The sequence below is a fragment of the Octodon degus genome, unplaced genomic scaffold (assembly GCF_000260255.1).
Source record: "Octodon degus isolate 3935 unplaced genomic scaffold, OctDeg1.0 scaffold00052, whole genome shotgun sequence".
NCBI lineage: Eukaryota > Metazoa > Chordata > Mammalia > Rodentia > Octodontidae > Octodon > Octodon degus.
Window position 1 is genome coordinate 4,320,969 of NW_004524628.1, and position 9,941 is coordinate 4,330,909.

The window sequence follows — 9,941 nt, forward strand, 5'->3', positions numbered from 1 at the left end:
ACCACACCGCAGTGCACACGATCTACCTGCAACAATTCACAGAGGCACGGACCTGCCCCCTCAGCTGCAACATGAGCTGAGGACACACCCAAGAGCATGCTCAGCACCCAGTGCACGGATCTGCACAGCGGGTCAGGGGAAGTTGTTTTCTTGGCTCCTGGGGAAGTGAGGGATGCTGCGTGCCCAGCTGCAAGGCAGCCCGTACATAGACAGTCACCTCAGCAAGCGCCCTGAGTACAAGTGCTCTTATAGCACGCTTTGGGCAGATTACGAGTAAACAACACAGCGTATACGGATGCTCACCACCCAGCCTCTAGCCTCCCTGATGTCGTGACAATGTCACTGCACCTAGGACTTAACCACCTCACAATCCCGTCCACGGCCTGCATCTGCACGGGACCCTTTAATTCCCTTTGCCCCGCCCCACCTGGCACTCACTGCAGTGTGGAGGAGTCGCCCCACTGCCCTGTTCAGGCTGGGAGGGAACACTGGAAGCTGCCAGCAGGCCCAGCCTCCGTCGGCCTTCCTGGGCATCTGGACTCTGCCTGGGAGGCTCCCCTTGCCAGTGCCACAGCCCCGAGCATCCTGTGTGTCCCTGTGGGGCTGCCAGTGCGCAGCTGAGTGCAGGGCCCCGGGAACTGATGAGCATTTCCTTGGCAACTCCGAGCGCGCCACGCCATGAACACACTGCTGCCGTCCTTTCTCACACGTCTGGCTGTCAAACCCCATCTCCCAGATCTGAGTCCTAATTGTGCAGCAGGGCCAACCCATCATGACCGATCTTCTGAGATGTGTGGGTCGCTGTCAGCTGAATTCCTGCCATCTGTGACTTGGGCTCTTGGCGAAGGCAGAACCAGCAAGTAGTGGGAAGCCGAGGGCGCCATGGGGCTGCCCGCGGGTGGACTCTGGTGGGTCCACTGGATTGTCCCCTCTCCAAGCTCATGGTCTGCATGTTGTTCCCAAGACAGTGTGAGTGCCTCGTGCGTCAGGAACCTGGCACATGCGCTCTACTATCCTCCCCAGACTGAGTCTCATTAATCTGACAAAAGATAAATGAGGCTTGGCTGGGCAAAGTGGTGCATGCCTGCGGTCCCAGCACTCAGGAGGCTGAGGCAGGATGATGGCTACCTCAGCCTGAGGCAGAATGATGGTTCGAGGCCAGGTGGATTACAAAGTGAGACCCTGTTTAAAAAAAAAAAAAAAAAAAGGCAACAATCCCAACAAATCATTACTTTCTTTATGCTATGCCTAAATTTTTTTTTAATTGGGGAGTGAACACAAAGGCCTTTGTACTGAGATATAGCCCCCCAGCATTTTTTCCCCTTGTTTTTAAACTTGGAGACAAGATCTCACTAGGTTGCTAAATTGCCTGGCAGGATGTAAACTCGCAATTCTCCTGCCTTGGCCTCTCAGGAGTACTGGGATCAGAGGCATGTACCCCCACACCAGGCTTCTCCAAACCTGCCCTAGGAGCAACCCTGCACTAACACTCCCCAAGAACGGAGAATGCAGTCGCAGCACTCTTCTTCCCATGGCCCAGGGGTCTCCAACACTAGCCAGCAGGTGGGCTCAGCGCTGGGAGGAGCTTTGGCGTGAGGCTACCAAGCCAGGCCCTAGGAGGATGAGGGAGGGCGGGCACAGGTGTCTAGGAAGCAGCCATGGATATGCAGGCCAGCATTTGGCATGGCTCAGGCAGCTGTGGAGTTCAGGATCAAGCTGAAGCCTGGGTGCCCACAGGGGCCAGTGCTGGCCATGGGGTAGACAGCAGAGTCACAGTGGCACTGCCCATCTGAATTTCACCCCCAGGAGAATGGCCTGAAGGATTTTAAGCAAAGGAGTGATGTGAAAGAGACACATGTGAAAGCAGGCAACACTGTGGACAGCATGGGGATGGACGGACAGAAGGCTGGAAGGAGGCAGCTGGCTTTTCCAGCAGGAACCAGGCGGCCAGGCAGCTCCAAGGGCTAGGACGCGCCCCGCAGGGCGGGCGCAGGATGTGGGCCGGCATGGGATGTGGGCCAGTGATGTTGCTTCCAGGGCTGCAGAAGATGGAGAAGGCTGTGTCCTTGGACAGTGGTGACTTCCGCCTCCCACGTGCTGAATCTGAAGACCTCATCCTCCCTGATGTGGGTCTTAGCCAGGCCCCAGGCAGGGAGCTCCTTCCAGCAAAGGAGCTCCCTACAGCCTCGGAGCCTTGCCGAGGTCCACAAGCAGGACGTTCTGGGAGGAGAACTCAGCGCTGACAGCTCCGAGGCCTGCACCCAGCCTCCAGAGATGGGGGATGGGCCCACCTGAGGACACCCAGCCTCAAGTGGGTGGGAAAAGGGCAGTCAATGTGACAACCGAGAAGGGCCAGAGAGAGAGAGAGAGAGAGAGAGAGAGAGAGAGAGAGAGAGAGAAAGTCAGGAGGCCAGTGTTGTGAGGCTCAATGGCTCCCTGACAATTCACGACCCTGATACTATTCATAGGAGCCCCTTCTGGCTAGTGAATACACATGGCTTGATGGTGCCTTGCACACCCTCATGTCCTCCTCTCGGTCCAGCATAGTCTTTAGTACGAACTCTGTCTCGCCTCTTGTTCGCTGTGGTTGGGCCCTTCTGAAATCTTCAGGTTGACTGCACCTGGGCTTCCTCCTTCCAGAATATTCTGGCCATGTCTGGTGTGTCCAGGGAGAGTTCTAACAACACTGGGCCCCAAAGAACCCATGTGTCCAAGGGAGGGCAGGTCACAGGCCCAGTGAAGGCTTAGGGATGTACACTGCCCCGGGGACAGAACTGTCACTGTAGATGAAGGCACACTGGCACATTTACTTGCTGTGAAGAAATGGCAGAGGATGAACAGGCCAAGAGTAACAAGTGATGGCGGAAGAAAAGACCCAGCAGAGGCAGAACCACTGGGATCAGAACTAGGGTGTGGTGGAAAGGAAGGTGCGAAGTGGGGTATGCTACTCTGTTATAGGCTGGCAAGGCCTCTGCTGTCCCCTGGAGAGTGGCGACTTCTACAGCACAAAGTTCATAATTGGCTGGCCCTGGAGGTAAACTTGGAACTAGCACAGTGGCTCCTCGAGTTCTGAAGGGGACAGGGCTCTGGACGTGGACCAGGAGCAGGGTGTGGTGGCAGCCAAGGCCAACCTGAACTACATAGAGAGACCCTGTCTCAGAAAACCAAGGCTGGGGAGCTCCAGAATTCCCCAGGCCAAGAGACAATTGCTCAAGAAGGGATTGGCGAGCGTTGCTGTCCCTGGTCCCCTCCCTTCTGAACACCCAGTTGGTTAATCCTGGCCCTCACTCCCAGGGGGCAGACATAGGGCCATCTGCTCTGGCTTCTGTGCAGAGGTCGGCATGACACAGGAAGGGTGTCTGTCTCTGGGAATTCCTCCTAGGCCCCAAGCCCAATGTCTGTCCATCACAGAAGCAGAGAGGAGTTGAGAGCCAGTGTGGTCACCTGCTAACCTCAGCATTCCCAGAGCACTGTGACCTTTTGGTCGCTTAAGTGCTGGGGGACACAGAGGGCCTTGGACCTCATGTCCAGGGAGCTGCCCCTGGCCACCATGATAATGGGACAGAGGAATGTTGAGACGTGAGTCCCCGGCACATCCCAGGGACAGTGTGAGGAAAGGCCTCCTCATGAGAGCTCTCCTGGCCTCCAAAGCTCCAGGTTGGGATGGGGGGAGCCAGGGAGAGCTCTGCATCTGGAGGGTCTGGAGGTGACTCAGTTGCCCCTGATGGCTGCCACAATGTCAAACGTCCTAGGTAATCCTGCTGTGGTCATGGGTGTGTGAGATTCGCTGTACAGCGTCAGGGCACAGGGCCAGTGTGTAGGTGTAGGCAAGGTGGGGAGGAGTGGCAGGGCCCCGAGTGGCGCGGAGGAGGGGGGAGGGATGCAGGCGCGTGGGCCCTGTCAGGTTGTTCGCTCTCCTTCTGTGCATGCGCTGAACATTCTGAGGCTTTTCACTGAGCATGACTTTGTCTAAATGGGAAGAAGGGGCTGTGGAGGGAAGAACAGCAGCAGGAAGGGTGTCCAGCAGAGGAGGGAGCGCCTCCTGGCCCAAGTCTCCCCAGCAATGCGGGGATCGCACTTCACATTTGCTTTTATCGCCCTTTTCCATGAGCATGTTTTACTGATCAACTTGTGATCCCCCCTCCTTCTTCTCTGGACAGTCTTGCTATATAGCTCAGGCTGGGCTCAAACTTTGGACGTTCCTGCCTTGGCCTCCTGCACTCTGGGATGACAGATGTGTGTCACCACACGTAGCCTCCTTCTGTCATTTTCAAGTACTATGGCGCATCCCATCGTCTGGGCAGCACTTAGTCCATGGGGCACTGACGTGCTTCCAATTGTTTGGCCAAGATGAACATCATTATTCCATTGAGTCCAAGTCTTTGCTCTTCCTGCAACTTCCTCCCATTTGGGGAAGAGTTTGTGGTCTTTAAGCTGTCTGCTTGATTCTGCCAAACCGCCCTGCGAAGGGACTGCAGGGTCATACACCCCTGTCTCCTGTCTCAGCCGCCTCCTCCAGCCACCCTGAAAGCCAGGCAAGCACTGGGAAACAGTGCAGATGGCATGGGGCCGAGTCCTCTGCAAATGGGGACATCGGCTTTCTGTGCCGCTGAGCGACTTCGGCCACCTTCTTCCTCCTGCAGCGCCTGGGAGTGGCCTAGTGGCCGCGGGTCCTGCTCCAAACACAGCCCCTGCTGGGGAGCCTGGATGGAAGCCGGAGCTGGGATGCTATGCTGTCCTTTGCACCAGCAACCCAGGGCTACCCCAGGGGGCCACCTTCCCAGCACAGCTCTTCCTACTGTCCCCATGTTGGGCGGTTTATCCTAATATTTACTTTCTTTTTGTTTTAGGACTGTCTGGTTATGCAGCCCAGGCTGGCCTTAAATTTGTGGCATTCCTCTGGCTTCTGCCTCCTGAGTGCTCACAGGAAGCACTACCATACCTGGCTTATTTACTGTCATTTGTGAAAGGGAAGCTCTTAGACGTGTAGTGAATCCGGACACACCTCTGTCCTCCACTGGGCAGCCGTGGCTGGGGAGCCAGCACCTTCTTTGTTCCTACCAAGCCGAGCAGTCTGAGGTTGTGACAGCCCCTCACACAACAGCCCGCCTTCCTTCCTGGGGACAGTCTGGGCACGGAGCCCAGTGGGGCAGCCACCAGCATGGCAGAACAGGCACTGGTCTGCTCCTGCGACAACACCACAGCAGGGGTCTTGGAGGGGACAGTGCCAAGCCAAGACCATGCTGTGCGCAGTGAGGCTAGGAAGAGAACACGAAGGGCTGCCAAACTTGGTGTGTGGGGTGGGAACGCGGGCACGCATGCTCACAGTGCCCAGAGATGGCACCGGGCGGGCAGTTCGGGACCAGGGGCAGGCCTTTCGGGGTCTGCCTACTTTGCACTTTGTGAATTCTGTACCCCTTCAATGCTAACAATTTAGGAAATTAAGTAAGATAAAATTTCTACATGAATAGCAATCATGCCAAAGTAGAAGCCGGTCCTCTAGCAAAGCCCCTGGGCGAGCCTGGCATGTTGGGGGTATGGGCTCCCTGTGGTGTGTGCCCTGGAGGATAGGGCAAGAGGGTCCCGGTGAGCTCATGGCCAGCCTGTATTGCACAGTGAGACCCTGTCTCAAAGAAATACATAACAAATCCAAAAAGTTCCTGGTCCAGGGCAGCCACCAGCGGAGGGCAGCTGAAAGACACCCTCCTTCACTCACTCTCTAGCACTGAAGGCCACTTCTGCTGGACCCGGGAAGGACAGACCCCGCGAAGACAGGTCCCACACTGCAGTCCCTGTGGCTGGCTGAAGACCCAGCAGCACCCCAGGTCTGGTGAATAACAAAGACTGCTTCAGATCTACTGGGGAAAGGAAGATGATTTAGCTGAAAAAAAGCTATCAGGTATACCAGCTCTTTGGGGGGTGGAAAAAAAATCATATTTGATCCTTGCCTCCTACCTAGGAGAAATGGATTCCCGAGGGAGAAAGCTGCCAGGAACAAGGCTACCAAGGTTACCAAGTCCTGGAGAAAAAGGGGTCGGGGAGGGGTGTCCTTAGAGCCCTTAGGGTGGGGCAAAGACTTCATGCTGTGAGTCCCAGTCAGCTCTCTGCACCACCCAGGCCACTGGCCTGCAAATGCCTACTTTAAAATACAAAAATTATTGCTGAGTGTGGCAGTCCACACCTACAATCAGAGCCCCTGGAGGCTGAGGCAGGAGGAGTGCCATGAGTTCGAGACCAGCTGGGGCTACATCGGGAGACCGTTATTCAAAACCAGAAAACAAAACAAAACAAAATAAAAAAGAAAAAAAAAAAAACTGTTCAGTTTGCTAAATGCTACCATACATAAAAATTTTAAAATGACAATTTATAAATAAATAAATAGACAATTTACAACCTTAAGAGAAAATACAGGACGATCCAGTGTTTGCAACATGCACGGGGAGCACCACATACGTCGGCATGAGGACCTGTAGGGTGATTTCTAGTAAAAGCCACGCAGGAGGCTGAGGAGCACAGGCTCACTCGCCCTGGCGACCACGGAGATGGAGCTTAGAGTCACAGGACGACACATCCCATGCAGGTGACCGTGCCTGCAGAGCCGCACTGAGAAGACACAGTGTTAGCGAGAACGAGGACAAACAGCCGCTTCTACGTCACTCGGTGGCCTGCGAATCAGTCTAGCTTTGCTATCTTTAGGCCCCAACTTCACCGTGCAGACTTCGCCATGTCCCTGTGAGGAGCTGCCCAAAGCTGGTGCACAAGGATATCCCCCCAGGGAACGCCCAGGTCCCAAGGCTGGGGAATACCACACAGCTGTGACAAAGAGAAGGCCCAGCATGGATGCACACACACTGAGGAGTGAGACTCAGAGTTGAGGAAAACAGCCCCTGGCGACAGGACCCTGAGGAGCAGGTGGGGGGCAGGCTGGACCCCAGGGCCTGGCCGAGTGGGTGAAAGGGAGTACAGCGAGGCAGTCACAGCAACTGCAGGTGCCTCGGGAGGCCGCAGCCTTGGGCGGGGGAAGGGGGGTGCTTCTGCCCTGCTCCACAGCAGCTGAAGGAATGACAGCAAGAGGACCTGGGAGGGGTTTCTTTTTCAGCCCTGGGAATTAAACTCAGGATTTTCACACTGAGCTTCATCCTGAGCCCCCTTTAAATTTTACTTTGAGACAGGGTTTCACCAAGACACTGAATTACCCAGGCTGACCCCACCCTTGCGATGCTCCTGCCTCGATCTCCTAGAGTGCTGGGATCACAAGAATGTGCCTCCACACCAGGCTACACACACATCTAGGGAGGCGATGGAGAACCTCTAGTATCATTTCTGGCCTGGGTGAGGGCTAGGCTGAGCCGGGGGTCCCAGCTGGGCAGAGTGCCACCCTCCGGGGATCAGGAGGCCTGGCAAGGCTCCCAGGAGCCTGGCTCTTTCTGTACAGCAGAGAAGCTTCCTCCGGACCCTGGAGAGGCAGCTACTCTTGGCCAGAACAGAGCAGTGGCTGGCTAGGCCTGGGCACCTGTCCCTGAGCTGGGCACAGGGACACTGGGAGAGCAGCAGGGACCCGCCCCAGTAGGCAACCATCTAGGCTGGGATGGGATGGTGCTGGGAAGAGGTCTGCTCAGGAGGGTACGGGCTCCCTGTGGTGTGGGCCAAACAGGAAGGAAGAGCTTGAGATGGGAAGAGTGAGATCAGAGGTCAAGTCCCGTGGGGGGGGGGGGAATTTCTTTTCCTTTCTTTTTGCTGTACTAAGGATTGAATCCAGGCCTCATGCCTGGTAGGCAAGCTCTGTCTCACTCAGCTACACTCTCAGCCCTTTAAAAAAATTTTTTAGACAGGGTCTAAGTTGCCCAGGCTGGTCTCAATCCTGGGATCCTCCTGCTTCAGCCTCCCCAGATAGCTGAGATGATGGAGTTACAGGAGTGCCCCGCCATGCCTGGTTCAGGCGGGTGAGTCGCCTCCCCCTGTGCTGAGCTGTTTGTTCACCTCTTTCATCATCCATCATTCCAAAACAATTTCCCAGGCACCAAGAGCCTGCCAGGTACTGTCCTGGACGTGGGGCGATGGCAGGGACCTCAAGGGGCACCTGCTCTTGTGGAGGGGCTGTGTGGGGGAGGTAGCTGTGTGGGGGAGCAAACAGCAAGACAGAAGCTGTGCCAGATGGGCTAGAGGGGTGGGGAGGACAGGGCGCTGCAGGAGGCTAATTGCGGAGCCAGGGCCTGCTAATGAGGCTGCATTCAGAGAACTGGGTTTTGGGGGGTCTGTTTGTAAAGAAGTCATTAGTACTTTCTATTTCTGCCTCTCCCCCCAAATCAAGGGCGGGAAGCGGGAGGCCTGGAGCCGGAGCAGCACCCACCTGCCCCTCGGGGTCACATCTGGAAAGAGCTGTACGATGGCCTGCAGGTTGTGGTGGTGGTTGGACAACCAGCTGAGGGCACTGCACAGGCGCTGCAGCTGCAGGAACAAGGACAGCGGCCTGATGCAGGAGGATGCCTGCCATCGCCACTCTTGACCTGCCCCCAGCCCACTGGGCGGAGCGGTCACAGAGGTCAGGGGTGCCCCGCGACCTCTGTGGTGCCCACACCTTGCCCGGCCACTCGCGGATGCACTCCAGCAGGTGCAGCAGGAGTTGCTGGAGGTTGGTCTTGGGCAGCAGGCGGAGCCCCGTGTCCAGGCTGGTGCAACACAGAAGCTCGATGAGGCTCAAGAGGCTGGCATCAGTGTAGGCCCCAGGCCGGGCATAGACACACAGAGTCAGGAACTGCCAGGAAGAACACTGGGGTCAGGGGGCTGTGGGGGAAGGGGGAGGGACAGGGGACAGCAAGGATGGAACCTCTGGGCCAGGCTGGTGGGAGTGGAGGAGACAGCGGTGAGGGCACCCAGCCTGGGGCCCCTGCTGCGCCTGTGGCTGGAAGGGGACCCACCTTGTAGATGTGGCCCAGGCTGGTGTCCAGGGCCACCTCCAGGGGCCGGTGCTGCGGCTCATTGGCTTCGCTGTCCTGGGTTCTACGGGGAGACAGCAATAGCTAGAACACAATGGCAAGGGAGTCACAGGAGCTGGGCATGAGGGAGGGGCAGAGCGGGCGGGCTCCAGAGACCCTGTCCATGCCACTGCAGCCACATGCGGCCTGTCACCTCAACCACTGTGGTGCAAGGACAACATTCAGCATCTCATGCGAGAGCTGGGAGCCTAGAGTCTGGAGGTGGCTGGGGTGAGCGGCCAGGTCTGGATGCAGATGGCCCTCGTGATGCCGGGAGGCTGAAGTCCCCTTGTGGCAGTGGCCAGGTCCTCAGCACAGGGGCCTCTCCAGGGTTCCCCAACGGGGTAGCTGGCTTTCCCAAAGGGAGCAAGATGGGGCACAGAGATGGACAGACAGATGGGAAGCGGAGGAGGGGGAAGAAAAGGAAGAGGAGGGGTGGGGGAGTTTGAGTGCCCTGGTGAGCGTGGCCTGTCACAACTGCCCTTGACATGACGCCCCCTGCTAACTGCCCTGCTGTGGTGTGCAGAAGCTCCATGTGGGGACAGCAAGGGCTCCCACTGCAGCCCTGAGAACCCCAGCTCCAAGTCACAAGGGTCCCCCTGTATTGCCCCTTATCTGCTACCTAAAGCTGCCCCCCAGTGTGTGTGAAACCGCCTTTCCCCCACCAGGGATCACATTGGGCCTGACGAGTTGTGCAGGACGAGCCCCTCGAGGCCGGTGTCCCCATGCATGTAGCCAGGTGTGTCAGCCAAGGCCGTAGTCACTCTGGTGGTGGGGATGCTCACAGCCACCGAGGTGGCATCGGACAGCGGTCACACCGCTCTGGCTTCCCATGACGTTCTGGCTAGGAGACGGAGCAGTCTAGATCCTACTAAATCTTTCTCCTCTAGCCATGTCCACAGCTAATTTCCAGTACGTAACTATGTGTGGGAATGAAGAGCGCCACTCTTTTTTGTTTTTGTTGGA

The 9,941-nt window shown here is 57.0% G+C and overlaps 1 protein-coding gene across 1 annotated transcript in view; it reads right to left on the reverse strand.

Annotated features, from left to right (window-relative positions):
• Fam178b (family with sequence similarity 178 member B) overlaps positions 1-9,941 on the reverse strand; it is a 77,538-nt gene that overhangs the window by 26,385 nt on the left and 41,212 nt on the right. The window contains exons 7-9 of the mRNA XM_023717369.1: positions 8,919-9,000; positions 8,579-8,755; positions 8,351-8,448 (exon numbers count right to left, since the gene is read on the reverse strand). Of these exons, the coding sequence (XP_023573137.1) occupies positions 8,351-8,448; positions 8,579-8,755; positions 8,919-9,000 (357 nt within the window). The remainder of the gene's footprint in view (positions 1-8,350; positions 8,449-8,578; positions 8,756-8,918; positions 9,001-9,941) is intronic.